Genomic DNA, 25,487 nt, shown 5'->3' on the forward strand with positions numbered 1-25,487 from the left:
ACAGCCAAAATGACTCGGAAAAGAACAAATTTGGAGGGCTCATATTTCCTGATTTTAAAATTCACTACAAAGCTACAGTAATAAAAACAGTGTGGGTCTATCGTCAGCTCAGGGATCCTTGTAATCTCCATAGAAAAAATACAGATTTGGGGGGGGGGGGGGGGGGGGAGGGCTCATATGTGTTTTCAAAATGGCTTTAACAAGAATATTAAAGTCACTCAGCAGAGAAAATACATTAAGCTACGTTGGAGAAGCCAGAAAAGAAAGAACAGGTCTGCTAAGATTTTATTTATTTGTCATGAAATAAAATAAGTGATGCTTGCCTGGTGCTGGGGTGTGGGGAATAGGGAGTTGCTGTTTAGTGAGGGGAGAATTGCAGTCTGGTACGATGGGCATTTCTACCGGCACACAGTGGCGGTATCAAACATTGTGAATGGGTCAGCTATACTTCAAATCACATGAACCAAAATGTTACCCATGCTTGCACGATACCTACTTCCAAAGGAAATAGAACTAAGAGTATCTTATCATTTATTTTTAAAGTTCTCCTTATATGTCAACATTTTGGGTGATGGAAATATTTTACCCCAAAATCAAAACAGAACGGCAGGTGCTTCATTTGAAAACTGCTGTTACTGGGGGCTGGAGAGATGGTTCTGTGGGTAAGCATGCTTTTCACACTACTGTAAGGATCTGCGTTCAGACCCCAGCACCTATGTAATAAGCTGGACATGGCCTCATGGGTAACTGCAAAACTAATGCTGTGTGTAGGAGGAGACAGGATTGCTGCGACTGGTTGGCAGCCTTGCTGAAAACATAAGTAATCCAGGTTCAGCGAGCGAGCCTGCCTCAAAGGCAGGGAGTGATGGAGGAGGATATCAGATGCTCCTCTGGCCTCTACACGTAACCCCTCACACACATGTGCACACACCACAGTCCTCTAGAGTACCCCCTCACACACACGTGCACACACCACACTCACAATCAACAATTTGTTGTATTTCACACCCATGTTTATCATGGAACTACTATGATAGCGCAGGTATGGAATCAGCGTAGTGCCCATTACTGGGCTAATGGCTAAGGAATGTACAGCAGGAAGTTTTATTCAGCCATAAAGAAGAATGACATTATGTCATAGACCAGGAAATGGATGGACTTTGAAATCCTCATGGTAGGTAAAATCAGTCAGACTCAGAGAGACAAATGTTGCATTTTTTTCTTATATGCAGCATCTTGATTTTTTTAAAACAATGTAAAAGCGCAGGGGACTGTTTGCACAGGGAAGGGGACTAGTCAGCGTGGGAGCTTAGCAGCAGAAAGGGTAGAAAGAATGTGTTTGAATGTGATTTAAATGCATCACAATCATGTGTGAAAATGTCATCATGAAGCCAACGACTTTATACAACACAAATAAATAACAGTACAACATGGTTTACTATTCCTGTGCTACAAAAGACTGGCCATCTCTAATTCTTTATTGCTATGACTCCCCAAATAAACATTTTGCATGTAGCATTTCTATTTTTAGAGCCCGTTTCTTAAGCATCCTTGGCGTAAGACTCACTGGATCTAACATTAATTCCCATCTTTTTTCTCCTGCTGTAATGTTGTTGTTACTTTGGTTTTGAGACACTGTCCCTCAGGATGCTTTCCTCCAGTTTCAGCTGCCTTTAGGCTGATAGTGTACCTGTGCCCAACTTCTCTGCTGCTCTTAGGCATTCTTTTTTTAATTATTCATTTTATGTGTATATGTGTCTGAATATGTGTATATACAACATGTGTGTTCAGTGACAGCATAGATCAGAAAAGAGCATTGGATCTTCTGGAACTGGAGTTTCAGAGAGTTGTGACCGCCATGTGGGTGCTGGGATATGAACCCAAGTCCTTTGGAAGGATAGTAAGTGTTTGTTTTTTTTTTTTTTAGGTATTTTCTTCATTTATATATCAAATGCTATCCCAAAATTCCCCCAGATACTCCCCCCCCCCACACTCCCCTACCCACCCACTCCCACTTCTTGGCCCTGGTGTTCCCTTGTACAGAGGCATATAAAGTTTGCAAGACCAAGGGGCCTCTCTTCCCAATGATGGCCGACTAGGCCATCTTCTGATACATATGCAACTAGAGACACGAGCTCCAGGGATACTGGTTAGTTCATATTGTTGTTCTACCTATAGGGTTGCAGACCCCTTTAGCTCTTTGGGTACTTTCTCTAGCTCCTCCATTGGGGGCCCTGTAGCTGACTGTGAGCATCCACTTCTGTGATAGTAAGTGTTCTTAAATGCTGGCCTATGTCTCCAGCAGCTCTCTCACAACACTCTTTATTAGCACAACTAAGAAACTGTGAAAGTGTCAACTGTAGATTCCATCTCAGTTGTCCTCCCCAGTGGTGTGTGAATTTCAAGGATTATAAGAGAACTTAAAAGCATTAAGACTTAAATTTCTTCTGCGTGTTTAATAATATATAAAATAATTACATTAATATTTGTGGCCCTCCCTTGGGGGCAAGTCTACTTTATTGTTTCATGGCTAGGATATATAAAAGCTTTTAGGGTGTATGGTTGGAAAGGCCTAATTTGTCATAGTATCAATTGAGCAGGAAGGAAAGGCTGATTGGTCATAATATAGCACTTATTTATCATGTGGGCTAGAAGCCAGAGCGGGGAGTGTGTGCTGAGATATGCGGCCTTGCAGAGAGCTCTGTACAAGGGCACTTTTCAGACAAGGCCAGCCACCCGTGTTCAGGAACACTCTCCAGACAGTGGCAGACAGAGACAGAGAAGCTCAGCTGAAAAAGAGAGTCCTCCATTTTGCTGCGCCCAGGAAGCCATCCAATCATGGGGGCCTGCAACTTCAATGCCTGGGTTCTCCATCAATATTTTAATTTACCTTTTCAGATAGCATCTTTCTCACCTCGAACTTCCTCTTCCATCTTTATTTAGTTGCTCCCTTCTGATTTCTTTATACCACTCTGGTAATATTTTAATGTCCTCTTTAAACCTGGGAGCCTCTTTAAATCCGGGAGTGTATGCTCTAGGCTCAGTTAGAGATTGCTGTCAGTGTTTTCCTTCAGTCGTCCTTTCTTGTTTATTAACTCAGATGCATCTTACAATCACCCTCTGGTTACCAAGGATACCAACTTCAGGACAACGAAGATGCTGGTTAAGACAGTGCATAACACCTGAGGCCTTGTCATTATTGTCAGCCTGATGGGTCAACTACCTCTAATTCTGCAGCTACCTCGGAACCTGTAGTCACTGAAGCAATAGGCTTCCACCTTACTTGTCTATTTAACATGGAGTTGTTGTCATCCTTGAGTCTAAGGCAGCCCTACTGACTCTGGTCTGGCTGTGGGGTTGGGGTGTTTTGAGCTGGTTTAAAGAACTGGGTGGAGAACCGGCAACTCAGTGGGTCAGAGAGGAAGAGTAATCCAGGTGAAGGAAAGATGTGGAGAAGGACAGAGGCATGACTCATTTCCTATGTGTGGAGGACTCCTGGAGGTGAGAGCAAAGGGTGGCTGACTGCAGTTAGGTAATAAGACATAAATTAGATTGGGGGGTAGTTTCTCAAAGGAATTAAGGTTTTCCTTATGGGTAGTGGAGAAACATCAAAAGTCATTTGTGAGGTTTTTGTTTTATAAGTCTCTAAAGGTCTTTTTTTTTTTTAAACTCTTAAATATTTATTTTCATTTTTGTCTTTTTAATTATTATATACTAATTATACATAATAATGGTTTTGTTATTTTTTATAGATGTATATAATGCATCTTTTCCCCAGCTAGTAGTTCCTCTTCTATCGCCCACCTCTCTCTGATGAACCAAGGTTTTGCTAAGGTTGGATGAAAGTCTGTTTAAAGACACATATGCCCCTTAGCAGTGGTTACACCACTGAAGAAATTCCTCTCTCCTTCAGCAACCATTAGTTGCTCCCCTCTCAATCCCCAGACAGGACCTTGATTTTATGCAGGTCTTGGTAGGTAACTATGGCTGCTATGAGTTTGAAAGTGTCATGTGTGGTGGATTGAATGAGAATGGCCTCACAGGCTTACATATATGAATACTTGGTCCCCACTTGGTGGAACTGTTTGTGGGGGTGTGGGGGGTGGGGGGGATTAGGAGTTTTGGCCTTGTTGGAGGCAGTATGCCACTGGGTATGGACCTTGAGGTTTCAAAAGACTCCTGTGATATTCAGTGTGCTCGCTCTCCCTCCCCCTCCCCCTCCCCCTCCCCTCCCCACCTTCCTCTCACTCCCCCTTTTCCTCTCCATCTCTCTCCCTCCCCCTCCCTTCCCCCCACATCTCCCTCTCCCTCCCCTTCCTCATCTCCCCCTCTTTCCCCCTCCCCATCTCCCTCTTCCTCCCCCACCCCCCTTCCTCTCCCCATTTCGCTCTCCCTCTCCCCTCTTCCTCCCTCTCCCTCTCCAAGAGGACAAGAGGAGAGCCCTCAGATGTTCCCTTAGTGTGCCATCACAGACTCTCTGACCCAAATTAAGACAAATTAAACACTTGCTTTTATAAATTACCTTGTTCGTGGAGGTTATCATAGTGGTAGAAATTTAACTAAGACTAAGGCTATGATGGAAAGATAGTGTTTTCCACACTTCACCTCATCCTCTGGTTTTTATGGTTTTTCTGCTCTCTTTCTCACAATGTTCCCTGAGCCTTGGGCAGTGCACTATAGAGGTCCCATTCAGCTGAGCATTGAATAGTCACTTACTATCAGGGCTTTGAGCAGTTACAAGTCTCTCTCTGCAGCTGTTGCTACCCACTGCAAAAAGAAGATCTTCTGAGCACACCTGGGACTAGCATTAACATATGGGATTAAAGATAATTATTTAGAAGGCAATATGACAGGTACATCATATCCATCTCACAAAAACAGAAGGAGGAGCTTTCCAACAAGGGTCTGTCACCTCCTCAGCCCCCCGACTTTTGACCACGCTCATGGTACTGGACTGGAGTTCCATCTTGTGGAGGAGAGATGATACAATCAGATCTGTGTGTTTTTAAGTACTTACAAAGACATTCTTTTCTGAAAGAAAGAAAGAAAGAAAGAAAGAAAGAAAGAAAGAAAGAAAGAAAGAAAGAAAGAAAGAAAGAAAGAAATCTCTCACTAGCAGCAGCAGTACAACAGAAGAGAAGTTAGGAAATGTAAGAGGCAAAGAGAGAACCAACATAAATGAATCTAGGTCTTAGTTTCTTAAAACCTTATGCATAGTGTGCTAGCACATGTGTATATGTTGTATATGTACAAGATTGTATAAACATACATAACTTGTAAATGTGCATGTATATACAAGGGGATGAAGCTATAAATTTAATTCTTTTTTCTTCTTTCTCTCTCTCTCTTCCTTCCTTCCTTCCTTCCTTCCTTCCTTCCTTCCTTCCTTCCTTCCTTCCTTCCTTTCTTTTATCTTTGTTTGTTTTTGTTCTTTGAGATAGAACTTCTCTTTGTACCTCTGGCTGTCCTGGAACTTGATTTGTAGACCAGGCTGTCCTCAAACTCAGAGAGCTGCCTGTCTCTGCCTCCTGAGTGCTGGGCTAATGAGGTGCTCCACCACCACCCTAAAACAACTGGATTGTTGTTTGGCTGTTTGCATCGATCCCATGGTAAGAATCTGAAATGTGTGCTGCTGTTACTTTAGCATAAATCTCCCTGATTCCATACTGAAAACCAGCAATTTCTCAAAAATCTTGTTCTTAACTCTATCTCAGCTACATGAACGCTGAACTTGAGATGCCTGCTTGAGGGGTTTATTATGCACACACAGGTTTATTTTGATCCCATTACTAGAAGTCTCAAGGTTGTTGATGTTGATTTGGAGTTTTGAAGGCATCAAGGTCAGCATCTCTGAAAATGTCATGTCCTTTCCTTCATAATTGTCATCTTCTTGATGTCAGATGATTAAAGTAATGGGGACATGCTGTTAGGAGAATCTGCCCTTTCAGTTGGGGACGTGGAAGTTTCCCCTTCTACTAAGTACATTCCTCTTACAGTGGCCACAGTGGAGCCAGGTGACAAGCTCAGCAGAAAGGGAGTCTGGGAGACATCTGCAAACTCATCCTTTTCATACAATGTTTGGGGAACCAGGAGTTCTCTGAAAGTCCCCGAGCGATGGCTCAGCAGTTAAGAGCACTGACTGCTATTCCCAAGAGAGGATCTAGTTTAATTCCTATACTGCTGCTCACAACTATAACTCAAGTTCCAGGGACCCAACAGCCTCTGTGGGCACCAGCCATACAAAAGGTACGCAGACATACATTCAGGCAAAACACTTGGCCACATAAAAAGGACAACATGGAAAAGAAAATACTCTGAAGCTCTTTATGGTCCCCAGTCTCAGAAATCTGATTTTAAAGTTGGGAACACCCTGTTTAAACCTGGCTTCCAGATGGTCACTCCTCAAAAAAAAACAAAAAACAAAAAACAAAAAACAAAAAACAAAAAACAAAAACAAAAACAAAAAAACGGAAAATAGAACAGATTCCTAATCATTTGGAAGCAACACGTCTGGAAACTCAAATAAAACAGTGGTATGAAGGTTATTTTCCTTTTTTTTTTTAAAGCGCTATTTTGTGTGAGTGTTTTGCCCGCATAAGCGGTCATGTAACATATGCCTGCTTGTGCCGGAAGAGGGTGTTGCATCCTCTGGAACTGGAGTTACAATATGGTTAGTCACCATATTGGTGCTGGGAATTTGACTTGGATCCTCTGTAAAAGTGCTCTTTACCTCTGAGGTAGCTTTCCAGCCCATAAAGATGCTTTATAAATGGCTAAGTTCTCTTTATATGATGGTATATTTCCATTGTGAGAATTTTCTTTTTTACTCACGAATCATCAGTTTGGTTGCCACTTGCATTGTGTGTGAGTATATGTGTGTGTGTGTGTATGTGTGTGTAAAATAAAAATTATTTTACATGTAAGTAAAACAGTGAGCAGGGCAGGGTGGTGCACATCTGTAATTTCGGCAGTGAGAAGGTTGAAAGGTATCTTACATTTGAACTCGAGCCATGGCTCAGTCCATACAGTACTTGCTGTGCAATCACGAGGACTGAGTTGGATGCTCAGAACCTATGTGAAGACCCTGGCATGATGGCTGCTGACTGCAATTCAAGCATCAGGGTATCAGAGAGAGGAATGCATTGAAGCCCAGGCTAGCAACAGGCCTGTTTTAAAGGGAACCAAGATAGATGGCTCCCAAGTAACAACCAGGTTAACGTCCACCCTCTGTATGTATGAGTTGTACACATGTAAAACACATCACACACATGTGTGCACACATGCACACACATGTACATGCACACACATTGCAATGTATGCACATGCACACATATCACACACATCACACATTCACATGCACGCACATGCACATATATCATATGCATGTACATACATCACAGCACATGCACACATATCACACACTTACATGCACACTCATGCATATGCACACACATTGCACACACATGCACATACATCACACACATCACACACACATGCTCACACTTCACATTTACATGCACACAAGTACACACACACACACAAGGATCACAAGTTTGAGGCTTTCTTGGGCTAAATAGTGAGACCCTGTTTTGAACCAATAAACATAAGCAAACAGGAGATAAGACAAAAGAAAAAAACAGAAGCAAGTAAGTGCCAGGAACACACAGAAAATATTTTATTAGCGTCCAAATGGAGAAAGGGTAGAGTAAAAAAACCAATTCAGTAGAAATCCATGACTCTCCTCAGAGAGCCCACCCTGGCATTCATGGCACCCCAGTCGTGGTAGCGCCTGTACTCCCCGGGTCTGAGCAAGTACTGCCTTCCCCGGTAGTTGGTCATGTCGTAGAGGACCCAGCAGCCCTCTAGCACATTGAGGGAGTAGATCTCATTGAAGTGGAATCGGTCCTGGAGAGAGGGGCAGTCCTCTGTGAACTCTATCATCTGGCCTCTGTACTCTTCCCTCTCATACAGTCTGATCCTGTGAGAGCCGGCCTGGCAGGCCCAGAAACAGGAAAAAGCAACGGTGAAGCGATTCTAATGCCTTAGGATGGCCTCAGCTGCATCAAGCCATTTGAACTAGGTAAAAAACGCATTAATTAACTCAGACTCCTTATACACTCGTCACTATGAGGGCAGATTCCGGGCTTTTCTAAGATCAGGAAGTATGAGGAAATGAATTGGAGAAGGAACTATGAGTGTGTTCAGAAACTGCCGGGCTCAAACCACCTCCTGTGCAGCACGCTGTAAAGCAAACACCAGAGCGAAATCATGACCGTCAACAGCTTCTTACTACTTGGTTTGCCGATTGGGGAAAATGTTTTTATATTAAAATGTATTAAAATATTCAATATTTTAGGTCTCAGACAACAATGACTGCTCAGTTAATAATTTATAAATATAATGAGGGAAAAATGGAGAGATAAAATCAGTAAGCACAAGAGCCATTTTTCAGCTGTAAAACATCTGTGTTGCTTTGTGTCGAAAGGACTTTGACCGGATTAGATGGAGGAACCCCCAGATATGCACATAGAGGACAAAAAGGAGGAGGGGGACTTTAAGCATAATTACTCTTGTGTTCAGTAGCCACCATTCTATTTTTCCATCCTAAATGATTGCATGACAGGACTCAGATTTCATACAGCCCCCTTGCTGCCAATGCGTTCTTATGCCACAAATACATAGGGGCCAATAGAATAGTTGTAACTGGGTAACACCTTGCTTTTTGGATGTTGTGGGAACTATTGACCTAATCAATTCTAGCTATGGATTTTTCTTTACAAACAGGCTCAGCTCTGCTTCCAACATTTAACCTTATACTGGCAACTGCAGTCAGTTGCCTCAACTGAGTCTTCAGAGCCTCAGTCTTGATGAGAATCTGGACTCACGTGGGGGATGAGGCGGCAAGAGCGGACAGAGTCACTGAAACCCATCCACTGCTGGTAGTCAGGGTAGTCCCCGCGACGCAGGAAGTACTGGCAGCCTGTGAAGTTGGGCTGTTCATAGAGCATCCAGCAGCCACTGTCCACGCGCACAGAGTTGCAGCGGCTGAAGTAGGGCTGCAGGTTGGAGTGGTCCGTGCTGCACTCATAGTGGCGTCCCTGGAAGCCGCGGTCCTCATAGAAGGTGATCTGAAAGGCAAGGCAAGGCAGGGCTCAGAGGCCTGATGTGGCCTGGACCCCAGGGCAGGTCCCTTCCCTGACTGAGAGTGCCCTGGGCTCACCTTCCCCATCACTGGTGTTGGCAGGTCAGATGGAATGGTGCTGTTGAGTGTGTGGGGTTGGGAGCGGCGGGGTCTATATAGCAGGAGGTCTGCTGCGTTGGCAGAAACGGCACAAAAGAGGCCCGCGTGGGGGCAGGGCACGTTCATGTTCTCCTCTTTTCTCTTTGCTGTCATAGCCCACGGGATTCATTGTGGGTTTTGGTTCTATTCACTCTGGAGTATTCAGGTTGTGATCACTAGCTGATGGTAATGAGATTGTTTGGAAAAAAAAAAGTAATTTGGCACATTGTTTATTTAATAATAGAAGCAGGGCTTCAGCCATTTCATAGATAGACCACATTTTTCTTTGTATAGTTGGACAAAACAAAAACGTGTAAGTGGGGAGCAGACAACGTCTTATTGTGGTAAATGTAAGCTGTCTGTAAGACCCGCTGGACTACTTCCCCAACCCTGAACATGGATTAATAGGAAAGAAATAGACTCAACTGAATGGTGAAAATTTCAAGTCCATGGGAGATCAAGTCCTTTTAGAATTAAAGATTGTAGCGACTGGGATTACTTTTACCAAGGGAGATCATAGAATTTCACACTTTCACAATGAAAAACCAAACCAAACCAAAATTCCAAAAGGACCAACACAGTCTTCAGTATTATTTGTGACTTTGTCAGAAGCAGGAGGTAAAGTAGGCCATCACTTTTTGGCAATGCATGGTTTTGCATTTGAAAGGGAAAATAGTTTCAAAATGTTTAATCACAGAACTAAAAGAGAAAGTCTGAGGAAGTGAGAAAACCTGACCCACCAAAGTCACACGCACACACACACACACACACAAACCCATCACGCAGCCGGGCGTGGTGGCGCACGCCTTTAATCCCAGCACTGGGGAGGCAGAGGCAGGCGGATTTCTGAGTTCGACGCCAGCCTGGTCTACAAAGTAAGTTCCAGGACAGCCAGGGCTATACAGAGAAACCCTGTCTCGAAAAACCAAAAAAAAAAAAAAAAAAAAAAAAAGCCATCAAGCCTTAGATCCACCTTCTTAGATAAAAGAAAACTAACTTCCAAGGTGCAGGGTCGGGTGGGATCTGGGGGACACTTTCGTTCTGTGGAGGACAGGCGAAGACAGCGTTACACTCCGAGGTAACGGACTGGAGGATCATGGCTGCAGTGCAGCCAGAGAGGAAGGGATAAATGCCCAGAAGCCGCCATCTAGAAAGACTTTAGGGAGGATTTATTAGCTTGGAAAAGTTCGATGGGCTGGAAAGAGCACCAGAGTGGAAGATGTCTGTCAAGTCTAGCTTCTTTCATGTTCAAAGAATTATTCACAGTTCTGTTACCACACGGAAGGACCTAGCCGTGCCTTGTACCCCGTCCATCTTTCTAAGTGGGGACTTAACAAACTTGAAACTGCAACTATGTGCAATACGATGATCTCAAGGGTTATTTTCTGGCTTTCTGATCACATGCAGACACATGGTACAGATTCCCCTATGGAAGTGGAGGATAGGCGGACAGGATGTCTCATGCAGATGGTCATTATAATTAGAACATTTCCAATGATGAAATACATATTGAGAGCAATGTTAAATTTGTCAGAGTTGTTTCTGAGTCTAGGGTTCTGGTGTGGGGGGGGAGCATTGACTGGCCAAAACTATAAAATATGAGACAACTATTAGAGCAACAGAAAGTCTGACTGGACGGCTCAGGAGGAAAATACCACAAAGGGATATGTGTGTATATCAGGGGAATCCACTGTCTTTGTTGACATGAATTATATTTGAACATATCTGTCCAAACAAGGGGATCATTTGTGATGGCTTTGTATCAGCCCCAGGCTGAACCAACCAGGGCAATACCCCAGACTTCCTATAGAGCAGAAAAGCTATTGTTTGGGTCAAAGTGTGGCTCTGTTTAAATGCTGGCAGAGAGTTCCGTTAGCAACAAGGTTATGTTAGACTCAATGCCCACATGTTAAACATAGTATGTGAGGTGAGTGTGTGCCAGGTACGAGATCCTTAAAATGCAGAACTCTTTCCAAGCTGTCTGGGAGGACTGGGGCTGTCACTGAAAGGGAAACTGGAGAGGAGCACACCCTTGCCTTGATAAATGTCTCATCCAGGAAGTGACCTGTGGTCAGCCCCTAGTTATTGAAGTAAAAATTTTAAAAGTGATACAAGAAGAGAATATCTCAGGCTAGGGTTTTGCTATACACACTGTCAGTAACCTGTGTAGTTAGTGTAAATGAAGTCTACATGCAAAGTGAAGTATGTGAAAATCATTTTTCTGATTTCTGAGTGCTCAACATGTTTGATGAATCAGAGAGTCTTGTTCCACCGGAATGGAGAGAAAATGTGTGTCCATCCTTTATTGGGGTTTTCTAATCTTATTGTCCCAAGCTCCATGATGCTAAGGTGTTCTCTTGAGGAGAGAGGGATTACTATGGAGTCTGTGGATTGGGAGTCTCCCCAGTTTCCACGTTAGCCTGGAAGTGAAGACTGGTACCATGAAGATGGCAGACGCAGATGGACTTTGATGAGGCATTAGATGGGCGTTGTGATGTTCTGGATCAGTCCATACTTTTAATAATTCTATATATTTGTAAAGTTTTTACTCATTCAATATTTTTATATGTATCCACGATCATTCCCTACTGTTTTTTTTTTTAAACACATTTTTTCCTCATATATTGATGTCATCTGCTTGGCACCTGGAGTCACCAGCTTTCAACTCCAAACAAGAGCTTTCAAACTCAGCTGGATTGGAGGCGTGTGTCTTTGGTTTTCAGGTACCTGGAAGACAGAGGCAAGCAGATTTCTCTGAGTTTGAGTTGCAGGCCAGCCAGAGCTGCATAGAGAGATCCTGTCTTAAACCCATCTGCTTTGACCAATTGAAAAAGTATAGAAACTTGAGAAAGTATCAAGTCTAGTTGCCAAGTGTGGGAACTTGTTCAGTTGCATATTTTATTAGGGACTTTTATATTGGGGTAGTTAAAATGCCCCTTTGTAAATATTTCACAAAACAGTGTAAGAATAGAGAGTGATTAGTTTTAATTTTGCTTTTGTTTTAAATGCCTTTGCTTATCCAAAAACAAATTTAAAAAAATGGCACTATTATGTTTGTTCCAATGGAAGAAAATTGGTTTGGTAAACCTAAAATGATGAGAACTGTTTAGTTTCAAGAATGTAAAACAATAGATGAGTATTTGAGTTCATCTGTCTGTTGTAACATTTCCAAATCCAACCCTAGGATCACTCCAGAGATGCATTCCTCTAAGTTAGGAGCCACACAGAGTTAAGAACTTTTGATCCACATGAACGGGGGCATCATTGCTTCTCCTGATTAGCTGTAAGAACCTTGTTGTTGGGGGCTGGAGAGATAGCTCAGCAGTTAAGAGTGGTTAAGTTCAACCACCAAACCCAGACACTATGGCAGATGCCAACAAGAGCCTGCTGACAGGAGCCTGATATAGCTGTCTCCTGAGAGGCTCTGTCAGTGCCTGACTAATACAGAAGTGGATGCTCACAGTCATCCATTAGACAGAGCACAGGGTGCCCCCAATGAAGGAGCTAGAGAAAGTACCCAAGGAGCTGAAGGGGTTTGCAGTCCACTAGGAGGAACAACAATATGAACGAACCAGTAACATCAGAGCTCCCTGGGACTAAACCAACAATCAAAGAAAACACATGGAGGGACTCATGGCTCCAGCTGCATATGTAGCAGAGGATGGCCTAGTTGGTCAGCAATGGGAAGAGAGGCCCTTGGTCCTGTGAAGGTTCTATGTCCCAGGATAGGGGAATACCAGGACCAGGAATCAGGAGTGAGTGGGTTGATGAAAGGAGGGAGGTGGGAGAGGGTAGTGGATTTTTGGAGGGGAGACTAGGAAAGGGGATAACATTTGAAATGTAAATAAAGAAAATATCTAATAAAAAATCTCTTTACTATTAAAAAAAAGAGAGAGGTTAAGTTTTTCCAGAGGTCCTGAGTTCAATTCCCAGCAACCATCTGCAACGGGATCGCTAGCCCCTTCCAGTGTGTCTGAAGATGGCTACAGTGTACTCATCATACACATGAAATAAATAAAATAAACCTTAAGAAAAAGAACCTGGTGTGTTATTTAATTTAGCAAAAATAATGTTATATTTTCACCTAGAGACTTAATTGTCTAGGATAGAGGCTTCTTATAGGGGAAAAAAAAAAAGCCTGCAAAATAATGTTCCTCCCCTATATCCGAGTACTTGGAAGGCTGAGACAATAGGCTTTGCTCTAAGTCTAAAGTCATCCTGGGTTAAGGTCACTTGTGTGCACTCATGGCTGGGAGAGCGAGGGGAACCGGGCTCCTCAGAGGTGCTCTCTTGGAATTTGAGAGAAGTGACAAGCTCATTGTAAGTTGGTGTGAGAGAAAGAAAGAAGATAAGGCATTTTAAAAAACAATTGAATCATTGTATAGAGAATGGAGACTTCAGGTCTTGGCTTGCCCACACCCTGGCCATTGTGTTGCAGGGCAGGCCTGTATCCTCTCTATCCTCTCTAGGAATGGTGTAAAAGGCCTGTAAAGGCTGTGAGGAACCAGACAGAACAAATGTAGCAGGGAAAGAGTTTGGATTTACTTACAAAGAAATAATCATTTCATTTATATAAATGTAAATTGAAAATCACATTACATATAGAGTTTCAAATTAGAGTAATTTTTAAAAGATAATTATGGATACATCAAAAAACAAACAAAAAAATCTCTCAAAATACTGTAAAGAGAGACATCCTAAAAAGACATGACTTCCATCCCCTGCCATACTGTCCCCAAGTTAGTTCTTTGTATCCTTCCAACATCTCTTAATAATTTACAAATAAATATATTTTAAAAAAGAGTCTGGCAATGATGGCACACATCTTTATCCCAGCACTTAGGAGGCAGAGGCAAGAGGAGTTTCGAATTCAAGGCCAGCGTGGTCTACAGAGCGAGTTTCAGGAGATTCAAAAACAAAGAAACTCTGTCTTAAAAAACCAAAACCAAAACTGAAACAACCAACCAAGCAAACAAACAAACTTGGATCGCTTCTGAAGTTTATTTCTTGGAAGAGTGATACATGAATTTTATATACCATTAGTACAGGAACCCAGACTGGACTACCTCATTGATAAAATTTATTTCTAAACACCCAGAGAGTACTGCATGATTCTTTATGTCTGCACCCCAGTGGTTTGGAGGTGGGAATAGAGGGACAAATAGCTAGGTACTGGAGGGACAGCAAGGAAGAAGGACACTGCAGGAGAGATTGGCTCTGTCTTCTTGTCCTCTGCCCTCTAGCCAGAGGTTGAAGGCAGAATGTGCTGTCTGTTGTACAGTCTCTTAGTTTCTGTCTGATCCCTGCAGCAAGGACTGAGTGTTTCACTCTCTTGGAAACTGTACTCACTGGGGATGTTGCTCCAGACTGGAAAACAAGGAGGTGCCAAAGAAACAAATAAAGAAGTAGTAAGCAAGGATTTTGTGATGTAAACATTTTTCATCCCCTGAATGTTCAAGAACATAAACACATAGCAGAACTATGAAAAAAGAAAGGAAGGGAAGGAGGGGCTGAGGGAGAGAGAGAAAGAGGGAGGGAGGGAGAGAGAGGGGGAGGGAGAGAGAGGGGGAGGGAGAGGGAGAGGGAGAGGGAGAGGGAGAGGGAGAGGGAGAGAGAGAGAGAGAACCCCTCGTGACTCTGTTTTCTCTAGAATGGGATGATTCTGAAAGTACATTGAAATTAAAAGTACTCAAGCAAAAGTCGATCAGTTCTGTTACTTAGTAGTTGATATTTATTTATTGAGAAGGTGTCACTGTATAGCCTAGGCTTGCCAGGAACTTACAGTGCACGCCAGACTGACTTCACACTTGCTGTGATCCTCCTGCCGCAGATCTCAGAGTAATGGGATTCTGGTTGTGCTACAGTACCCAGATCTGGTAACTGACTTTAAAAGGATGCTCTTATGTCACTGTTTGAGTTGATATGTAGCAGTATTTCCTAGACTCAGCTCAGTGGTCATAGGGAGACTTTTTGGTGGTCTTTCATACTCAAGGATAGCAATCCCGTGTAGATGCTCAATAAACAATAAAGAATCTATCTTAGTAGCTAATCACTGGCGATCTATAGAAATAAAATTTAAAAACAAGCAAATGACTTTCACTATGAATAGTCAGTCTTCCGTCTGGGTCTCTATTCTCCTGAAACTAAGGCATGTCAACATAAGGGAGTCCATGTATGATGATCTGTTTGTACCTTTGTGTCTAAGAGCCCAGTAACCAATGAGGAAAAGATGTAATGATTCAGGGAACCTCCAAACAATGTACGCCACTAAGCTGTGAAACAGAGTAAGATATTGACTTAAATATAACTCCATATGTGTTACAGTTTTTAACACAGCATGCAGCCCTACACAGTGATACATGCTTATAATCCCACCACTAGTGAAGCCAAGGTAGAAAGATTGAAACTAGCATGAGATCCTATCTTGTAACAAACATTGCAAATTAATATGTATTGTCTAATTTCAGCTCTATGAACAAGGAAAGAATCCCAGGAAGGTGAACACCAAATATAAATGAGGATTATCGGGTATTAGGAAGAGGTTTTACTTCTCTATTGATAGAGTTTGTGAAGTGGTAAGGTTTTGAGTGGTTGTGATGGTTGGCTTTAATTGTTGTGGTCTGTGTAAGAAATCTCCATGGTCTCATGAATGTGAACACTCGGTCCCTAGAAGGTGGAAGAGCTTGGAGAAGGTATTGGGAGGTACGGCCTCAGGGAAGGAAGTTTGTCACTGGGGTGGGCTGAGAGTTTACAGCCTTTGCCCACTTCCAGTTTGTTCCTAGTGTGTGTGTTTGCAGTTGAAGATATGATCTCTCCACTGTCTGCTCTGGCTTGCTGTCATGCCTCCCAGCCATTATGGACTCCCTTCTGGAACTATAAGCTTAAATACATGCTTTCTTTCATAAGTTATTTTTGATAACAATAGAAAATAGAAAGGTAACTAATATTATCAGCCATTTGACACAATCCAAAATGACTTGGGAAGAAAAGTCCCATCAGTCCACCCCCCAAACAGGGTTTTTTTGTGTAGAAACCAGGGCTGCCCTGGAACTCACTCTGTAGACCAGGCTGGCCTCCTCGTACTCAGAGATCCCCCTGCCTCTGCCTCCTGAGTGCTGGGATTAAATAAAGGTTTGTACCATTTCTGCCCAAAAGGAAGAGTCTTAATGGAGGATTGTTTAGATTGAGTGGCTAAGAATCTTTTTCACTGGGAATGGTCTCAGAAGGAAGTGGGTTTTAACCTTGTAAGGGTGGTGGCACCCCTTGCCTTATTTGGGTAATATTGTTCTCTACAGTAAACAAAATTAGTTCTCTTACAAGTCTTGATAGGCTCTTTGTCAAAATTGGACTCCAATCACTTCCTAGATTAGAAGACAGCTTTGCCATATAATTCTTCAAGGTTGTCAGCTAACTGCTTCCTCTCCAATAGCCTTCTTATTGAAGTGTCTTTAGCTTGACCTGACCTTTCATTGTGAAACAAGTTTACTCCCTCCCCCATGGTATATTCTCCCTCCATCAGGTATACCCTCCCCACCCAGTATACCCTCCCCACCACACCAGGTATACCCTCCCTCCACCTGAACTTTTTTCTTTTTTTTCTGGTAATGCTAGGGACAGAGCCCAGGACCTTGTGCACACTGAATAAAAGCTCTATCACCGAGGTAGATACATATATCCCCAGCCACCTAAGACTTATTCAAAATTAACACAATTGAAAAGTTCTTGAATACCCTAACTTCTCCAGTCTCGACTCAACCATTTACAGGTGGGTGGATTTGCACACAATGAAAGAATAACAGAAGTCAGGGTTTGCCAACAATACAGACTAAATACTTTATTAGGTTCCAAAATGAGAAAATGGTAGCGTTAACCTATTTTAGTATAAATCTACCACCCTCCGCAAAGAGCCCGCCTTAGCATCTACAGAGCCCCAGTCCTGGAAGCGACGGTACTCTTGAGGCCTCAGCAGATACTGGCGGCCTCGGTAGTTAGGCATCTCATAGAGAACCCAGCAGCCCTCCAGCACTTGCAGTGAGCGCACCTCACTGAGGTGGAAGCGATCCTGGATGCAGGAGCAATCCTCGCTCAGCTCCATCATGACACCTTTGTGGTCTTCTTTCTCATACAGCCGCATTCTGTGGGTACCTGCCTGCTTGGGTCACACAGAGAAAGATAGTAAATAGCAACTGAGTCTCTTCCAGAACTCACCCAAGCAAAACAATGGGTGAGTGTGGTCGACTGAGGTAGGAGGCTGTTGGTGTAAGATCTGAGCCTGTGATATTTTGGAGAGCTATGCATCAGTGGGTCTCCTGCTAGCAGTACAGACACCCAGGTTTTGGTTTCCATTTAGGACAGTGGTTCTCGATCTATAGGTCTCGACCTCCAGGGTTAAGTCCAATGACCCTTTTACAGGCTTAAGACCATCAGAAAACACAGCTATTTATATAATGATATATAACAGAAGCAAAATTATAGTTAGGAAATAGCAACAAAAGTAATTTTATGGCTAGTGGTCACCACAGCACAGGGAACTTTATTAAAGGGTTGTGGTATTAGGAAGGTTTACAGCCCCTTGATCTAGAAGGTGGAACTTTTAAGATGTTAAAAGTGAATTTGAGTTCATCAAAAATACAAATATCTTAATTCACAATTTCCTATGTTCACTCTAAGCTCTATGTTGGAGGGTATACAAATAATGTATTTTGACTAGTATTTTTTTTTAGTTTTATGTATATTTATGTTCATTAAAGTTCGTCCTTAAAAATAGGATTTTTTTACTTATAATTTTTTTGAGAATTTCATAAATTAGTACCGAATTTACATTATTTCCATCTGCCCCATTCTGCTTATTTTATAACCTAGGTTGTCATCAAACTCAAGATACTTTGGCCTCAGCTTCCAATAAAGTGGAGTTCAGAAAAATCATATACCTTTGTGGAAAGTTAATTTAAATAACCACTTATAATGATAACTAAATTATCATTTTTTAAATTGAGTCCTGCCTGTGCAGTTTCTGATCACCGTATTTTTCAGTGTTTTCTGCTCCACAATAAGGTTTAATTAACTTATCAGAAGTCCCTTTATTAATTTAAGTACATAAAAATCAGTCTGATGGATGTGATTATCCTCCCATTCCCAGCTACCTTCCCAATCACAAATTTTGTTTTATATCCATCCCTGCATAAGATCATATTCGCTAGGACAACTTTTGATTAATCTAATGGTGGCAACGAAAAAGAATAACTGGACCTTCTGTAAGTGGATTCTTCCTTATAATTCTGTCTTCCTGCCTGTAACCCCATGGATTTAGGCAGGCATTTGAACACCATTTAACCCTTAGATACTTCTGCAGAAAAAACCAAACCCTACTATCTGGATTCCACATCAGTAAACAGTGAGGACCCCTGGGCAGCAAGATATGAAATCAAACAGGACTCACGTGGGGGATGAGGCGGCAGGAACGAATGGAGTCGCTGAAACCCATCCACTGCTGGTAGTCAGGGTACTCTCCACGTCTCAGGAAGTACTGGTGGCCCTGGTAGTTGGGGCGCTCATAGAGCATCCAGCAGCCACTGTCCACGCGGACAGAATTGCAGCGGCTGAAGTAGGTCTGCAGGTTGGGACAGTCGCTGCTGCACTCATAGCAGCGGCCCTGGAAGCTGCGGTCCTCGAAGAAGGTGATCTGTAAAGGAAGAACAATTCTGAATGAGATCATTTGCTCCTCGTGTTAAGGCGGTTCAGTCTGACTTTTTGTTTAGTTTGCGTTCTGCTCACCTTCCCCATGGCTGGCTGACCCGTGGTGAGTTTCAGTGTCCAGCCAGAGAGTGGCCGGTCTATATAGCAGGAGGGTTGCTGCGTTAGCGGAACTGCACAAAAGGGGCCCTCGGGCTGAGGGAATTTCATGGATCGCTATTAAGTGATGCATTCAGTGGTGGTGACTGTAGATTCGCCTGGTTCTCTGGTGTGTTCCAACGCTGTCCTAGATGAGCTGCTCAGTGTTGCTTTATTCAGATTCTTACTGTTTTTTAAATTTATCAGCACATTAGCTTGAACTTTTGACCTGAAGTCCATGTCCCTACATTTTGATTCCGTTATACTTGGTAAATCTGGGGGTGGGGTGGGGTGGGGGAGTCCGTGCATTTGTAGAAGAATCCCTGGAGTTGAGAAGGCTGGAATTCTGCAATCACTGAGTACTGCGACAGAGGCAGGCAACCCTATTCCCCTGCCCCCTTCTTTTCTGGTTTTGCTAGTTCAGTATAGGGCACAAATCTGGATTTTGATCTTGGTTCTTACCAGCTAGACTGAGCTGATGATCTCGGACCTAAGCTATCTTTCCCCTTGGTGGTTTCACAGAATGTGAGTCAAAATCCACCTCTGGTTATATAGCTTGTGTTAAGAAGGGGAAAAATCCCTATGGTCATGAGGCCCAAGACTGACAAATCTGTATGAATTGCTTCATTCCCAAGGCCAGGGAAGGCTCTATACTTCCCATGTAAGAGTGAGATGTGAGCCTCTGCAGCAGGGCTGCAGGGGCAGCATAACTCTCCTCTCAGAGCAAGAATTATCTTGTGGGAGAGTGGATGATGAGAAGGAAAGAAAGAACGGGGGAAGAGCAGGTGGAGAGGAGAGAGGGAGAGAGGGAGAGAGAGGAAGAATGAAGAGAGTATCTGCCATCTGGCAGTGTAACTAGCACCTCCGCCCAGCACCTGCTATTCAGCTATTAGATACAAGCAGGCTTAATAAGTAGCCTCCAACAAGGTTATTCAGAGTGACTGTCTGAACAAAGACAACCCCAAAGCACCCAGGGTGCTGAACACGGCCCTTCTCAGTGCCCAAATGATTAACCACTACTTTTAAATACTTTTTAGCAATTTTTAAATCAAATACAATGCCTCATAGATGCTCAGCAGAGCCTTGCTAATGAACACACACACACACACACACACACACACACACACACAATCACATACCACACTACCCTCCGAGCCCAGCATCAAACTGTTACTTCTTTATTTACAACTTTGTCTCTCGCCCCCTTTCCCTCTTTCTCCCCCAACCACCCCTCACCCCCCACCCCAGGGTCTCACTAAGCAGGCCCTGAACACATTGCAGTCCTCCTGCCTCAGTCACCTTGGTGCTGTGATTACAGGTGTGCACAGCCAACTCTGGAAAATTTCTGAGCTTTTTTTTTCGTGTTTTCTTTCTTCCCTTCCTCCCTCCTTTCCCCTCCCTTCCACTTCCACCCCAGTCTCTCTCTTCCTATGTATGGCAGTGGTGGGGACTGAACCCAAGGTCTTATTCGTGCATTCTAGGTAAGCTTTTCCCACCAGGCTTCTCCACCCAGACCTCATTTTTTTAAGATAGATATTTTTTTAAAGAGGTCCTCAAACCACACGAGCAAGATATACATCCGAGACACAGCTCTTCTAAAGCCAGCTATGGGAACACATTCCCATTTCCTCCTGGTATGTGCTCTCTCTCCCTGGAAGCAACAAGTCTTAAACTTAACTTGTTTACAGGCAGGCAGTTTCTAGAGATGTTTAGCTAATAAATATTAGCATTCCTTAGCCAGACTATGTGTATACCATTTTTGACACAGCACTTGGTGCAGATGAACACTGGTGATATTAGTGACATTGACAGTAGCATTAGAGCAGCATGATTAAAGATGATGTCAGCCTGCTTTCTGACCATAGATTAAGTGTTCTTAAAAGGGTCCTTGAAACCTTCACTTCTTCTTTTTTTTAAGTTAGAAAATGCACAGACATTTATTCAAGAGGTACAATTACTAGAGTCCGTATATATCTATCAATGTCATTCCACAGTATAATCACATGTACTCTTTTAAGTCTATACCAAGCCATGCTGACGCTTTCCAGGTAAGCCATAACCCTATCCTCTATTAAATTCTATTCATTTTAACTGTAAACAAAGTGCTTGAGCTAGTCCTGTTCTTTAGGGCCTCGCTTTTAAAGATCATCTTCCTATTGGAAAAGTTTAAGGCATTTTGCTCAAGTACTTTGTTTACAGAAACCTTCACTTCTATAGAGCCATCTTGTGGTTTAAAAAGGTAAGACTTAGAATAGATATTAGGAATCTTGTCAGGGGGGCTGGGACTGGAGGTGCGTGCTTTTAATTCCCTGAACTTGGCATAGGAAAGTGCGTTAAAGGCCAGCCTGAACTACATAGTGAGTTCCAGGACAGCTAGATCTATGTAGAGAGACCCTATCTCAAAGAAGAAAGAAAAAAACGAAGAAGAAGGAGAAGGGAGAGGGGGAAGGGGGAAGGGGGAAGGGGGAAGGGGAGAAGGGAAGGGGGATAGGGAGAAGGGGAAGAAGAAATCTTATAGTTTGTAAACTACTGTGTATAATAATTACAGAGTTTGTAAAAATATATATTGCTGGGCCCTAACCTTCCCTAAGAGTCTACATTATTAAATAAAGACAAGAGCCTTAGCATTTGTATGTTTTAACCAGAACTAGATAGTTCTTGGACTAAACTTTGAAGATCATGTCGGTGAGAAATACCTGCTTGTCTGTGTGTATCACAGCACTGTTCACAGTAGCCAAGGTATGGAAGCAACTTAAACACCCTTCAGCAGATGAATGGATGAAGAAACATGGCATGCCATTTTAAGGAAGGAAGAATGAAATGACATTGTTGGCAAAGAAATGAATGGAACCAGAGATCTTCATCTTAAATAAAATCATCCAGACTCACAAAGATGAATATCATACACTATGTGGAAACTTTATTTTTAAAGTAATATGACATGGTAAGGAAAGGGGAAGGGGATCAGTGGGGGATGGGTAGGAGGAATGGGATGTAGCTAAAGTCAGGGATAAATATGATCGAAGTACAATGGTACAATGATAAACAGGTGTGGAAATGTCACGGTGAAATCCATTCTGTGGTATGCTAACTAAAATTATTAACAAACAAAACCTTCAGTTTTTGTAAGTCTTCAGTTTTGCTTTAAAAATTGTTTTAGGATAGTGGTGGCACACACCTTTTTCCCAGACTTGGAAGGCAGAGGCAGGCAGGCAGATCTCTCTGAGTTTGAAGCTGGCCTAGTCTATAGAATGAGTTCCAGGACACCTAGGGACACACAGAGAAACCCTCTCTCAACCCACCCGCCAAATCTTCCTAAAATTTGTTTTAATGCAAAGTCTTTCTATGTAGCCCAGGTTGGATTTAAATTTGATACGGGATGGTTTTGAACTCATGATCTTCCTTTCTAACACTCCCAAGTGCTGGAATTATGGGCTGTACCAATTTGCGTGGCCCATTCCTTTATTTTTTCTTAAGAAAATCCACATATAAGGTCTTGCTAGCAACTTATTAAGATTCTAGGGCTGGTGAGATGGCTCAGCGGTTAAGAGCACTGACTGCTCTTCCGAAGGTCCTGAATTCAAATCCCAGTACCACATGGTGGCTCACAACCATCCATAATGATATATGGCACCCTCTTCTGGTATGTCTAAAGACAGCTACAGTGTATTTACATATAATAATAAATAAATCTTTGGGCCAGAGCGAGCGGGGCTGGAGCGAACCACAACCATCTGTACAGCTATAGTGTACTCGTATACATAAGATAAATAAATCTTAAAAAAGGATTCTCTTTATTATTTTTACTAGTATATGCTAATTACTTAGCATAGGGATCATTATAACTTTTTCTTATTGTACATATTATATTTTGATCATATTCACCCCCTTACTCTCTTATCTCCCTCACACTCTTACCAATTCCCTTCTTTATTAGTCTCCCCAGTTGTGGTGGTTTGAATAGGAAATCCCCCAAAGGTGCATGTGTTTGAATAGGCTGTAGGGAGTGGCATTATCAGCTCTGTGGCCTTGTTGGAGGAGGTGTGTCACTGTGGGGAAGGCTTTGAGGTTTTATATGCTCAAGCTATGCCTAGTGTGGCAGAGTCTTCTGCTGCCTTCAGATCAAGATGTAGAACTCGCAGCTCTGTCTTCAGCACCATGTCTGCCTGCATGATGCCATGCTTCTCACCATGACAGTAATGGACTGAACCTCTGAAACTGTAAGCCAGCCCCAATTAATTGTTTTTCTTTATAATAGATGTTTTCCTTTATGATCATAGTGTCTCTTCACAGTAATAAAACTCTATGACACTAATGCTTTCTTCTATGTGTGTGTGTGTTGTTGTTGTTGTTATTGTTTATGATGTCTCCAAGAGTTGCGTTTGGGTATTTACAGAAGCATGGTTGAAGCATTGTCTATAGGAACATAGGTATAGGGACATCAGTAGCTATACCACTGAAGAAAATGCATCTCCTTCCAACAGCATCCATCACCAAGGTTACATACACAAAGATATAAGCTTTCAGGGAGGGGTAGAACCTGTGATTTCCCCCCAGCTCCACCACAGGATGATAGCAGGCCAGCTTTGTGCAGGTGACATAGCTGCTGTGACTTCAGGGGTGTAGTGGCCATGCCATTCCTAGCAGCTGATGCTCTCCACATAATTCTTTACCTTCTTCTTTGATGTTTCCTGAGCCTTGTGAGAATGGGGTGATATACATGTTCAGTGTATGGCTGAACATTAGACTATCAATTAATCTATCACATTGACCACTTGTGAATCTCTGCAATTTCCATAGCCTACTGAAAAGCAAAAAACAAAAACAAACTGTAGAGGAATTTTAATCTAGCAACATGGCTGCTCTGGCAAGGGATCACATACAAAGACCTTCTAGGTTTGTGTGATCTGCCTGGAATGACACATCCCTCTGGCTGGAATACAGGCATGCCTTTAGTAAACACTAATTCCAAACAATGAAGGTAAAGTTAGTTTGTAGAAGGAAGAAGCCATGTTTGAAAATGACGTCTAATTCAGACAAATTAATGAATCAGAAAGATCTGACAGAATGAGTTGGAGATAGGATATGCCAATGAGAACAGACAAGAAAAAGAGGCTATTTAAGAGGAGAGAGAGGGAGGGGGAGGGGGAGGAGAGAGAGAGAGAGAGAGAGAGAGAGAGAGAGAGAGAGAGAGAGAGAGAGAATATATGTGGAAGTTTTACTGAGACAGGTGAAGACAGAGTGAGACAGAGAATGAAGAGCCAGAAGATTAGAACAGATTGCCAGAGTTAGTTTGAGGCCAAGCAGAGCAATTCAGTCAGAAGCTGAGAGAAGCCAGTTTGAATCACCCAGTTTAGAGACAAGTTTGAGCCAGAACAGCTAAGTTGAACCAGCCAGCTAGAGTTCAGAAAGACCTAGAAAGGGTGAGTTTACTCAGCAGTAAGTCTCCAAGATGATAATTACATCTGGCAAATAAAAGTTACATTTACAACAAACAAACAAAAAAACCTTCTTATCTGGACAAAGTTGATAGCAATAATCAATATATATGTACATATCTAATATATGCTGCATTATTATATTATATGAATATTTATATAATATATTATATTATATATACTTATGTATATAATATGTGTATGTATGTAAATATTACATATATGCATGCAAATATATGTATACATGTATAAATATATATTTTATACATTATATATGAATATATGAATATAATATTTTAATATAAATATTTAAAAGGTAATTTGATTAACACATTTAGCAAAATAAGAACAGTAGCTTCTCCACTAAGGTCTTTCTCAGCCCCAGCCACAGACTTTTAACTGGGTTTGCAGGATTCTATCCTATCAGAGAATGGTTGGTTATCCCAACAAGTGTGCTATTACTGTATCAGTGGGGACATCTTGCTTGGCCTGCTGTTAGTGTTGCACAGGGCCCGCAGCTGGCTAACACTATTGATGACTATTCTCCCCAGAAGCCTTATACCTTCTAACACTGAGGGCTAGTCAGCAGGGAGGAAGCTTCCGGCCCAATTCTAGTTTGACTTCTCTGTGTCTTGTGACTAGAGCCTGTGGTATCTTCAGCAACAGAATCTTACCGCTAAGAATCTCTTTAACACTATAAGTAGAAGGACGATTTGCTCTGTAGTCCTCTTTCTTATTCTATAAAGTTTATACAAACAAAGGAGGACCAAGGTGGAGATTGCATTGCATTAAGTTCAGTACTTACAAGACACGTTACAAAGAAACCAGAAAGTGCCCCTCTGCTCCCTAAGGTTTAGTATTATTTCTGAAAAAGATAGTTTTTGACTTTCTCCCACTTTTCAGCTCTTTCTTTTGCCTGCCCCTGCTTATCTTTATTT

General features: G+C 42.4%; 2 protein-coding genes across 4 annotated transcripts; both read right to left on the bottom strand.

The window, feature by feature from the left end:
- Positions 1–7,651: 7,651 nt before the first annotated feature.
- LOC110299131 (gamma-crystallin D) lies at positions 7,652–9,229 on the bottom strand. Its single transcript, XM_021168749.2, has 3 exons — positions 9,221–9,229; positions 8,886–9,128; positions 7,652–7,992 (listed from the first exon to the last, which is right to left on the bottom strand). Exons 1-3 carry the CDS (start codon positions 9,227–9,229, stop codon positions 7,720–7,722), a joined length of 525 nt encoding a protein of 174 aa, XP_021024408.1. The 3' UTR covers positions 7,652–7,719.
- Positions 9,230–17,088: 7,859 nt separating this feature from the next.
- Positions 17,089–19,085, bottom strand: LOC110298316 (gamma-crystallin C). 3 transcript variants are annotated; one of them, XM_021167497.1, is made up of 3 exons: positions 19,055–19,085; positions 18,720–18,962; positions 17,089–17,429 (listed from the first exon to the last, which is right to left on the bottom strand). In XM_021167497.1, the coding sequence occupies exons 1-3, from the start codon at positions 19,061–19,063 to the stop codon at positions 17,157–17,159; spliced, it is 525 nt and encodes a 174-aa protein (XP_021023156.1). In that variant the 5' UTR covers positions 19,064–19,085; the 3' UTR covers positions 17,089–17,156. The 3 variants fall into 3 exon arrangements, with proteins under 3 accessions (XP_021023156.1, XP_021023148.1, XP_021023164.1); XM_021167489.1 differs by having other exon boundaries at positions 17,089–17,432; XM_021167505.1 differs by having other exon boundaries at positions 17,157–17,425; positions 18,716–18,962; positions 19,055–19,063.
- Between the last annotated feature and the right edge of the window lie 6,402 nt (positions 19,086–25,487).

The sequence above is a fragment of the Mus caroli genome, chromosome 1, assembly GCF_900094665.2.
Source record: "Mus caroli chromosome 1, CAROLI_EIJ_v1.1, whole genome shotgun sequence".
Classification (NCBI taxonomy): Eukaryota; Metazoa; Chordata; class Mammalia; order Rodentia; family Muridae; genus Mus; species Mus caroli.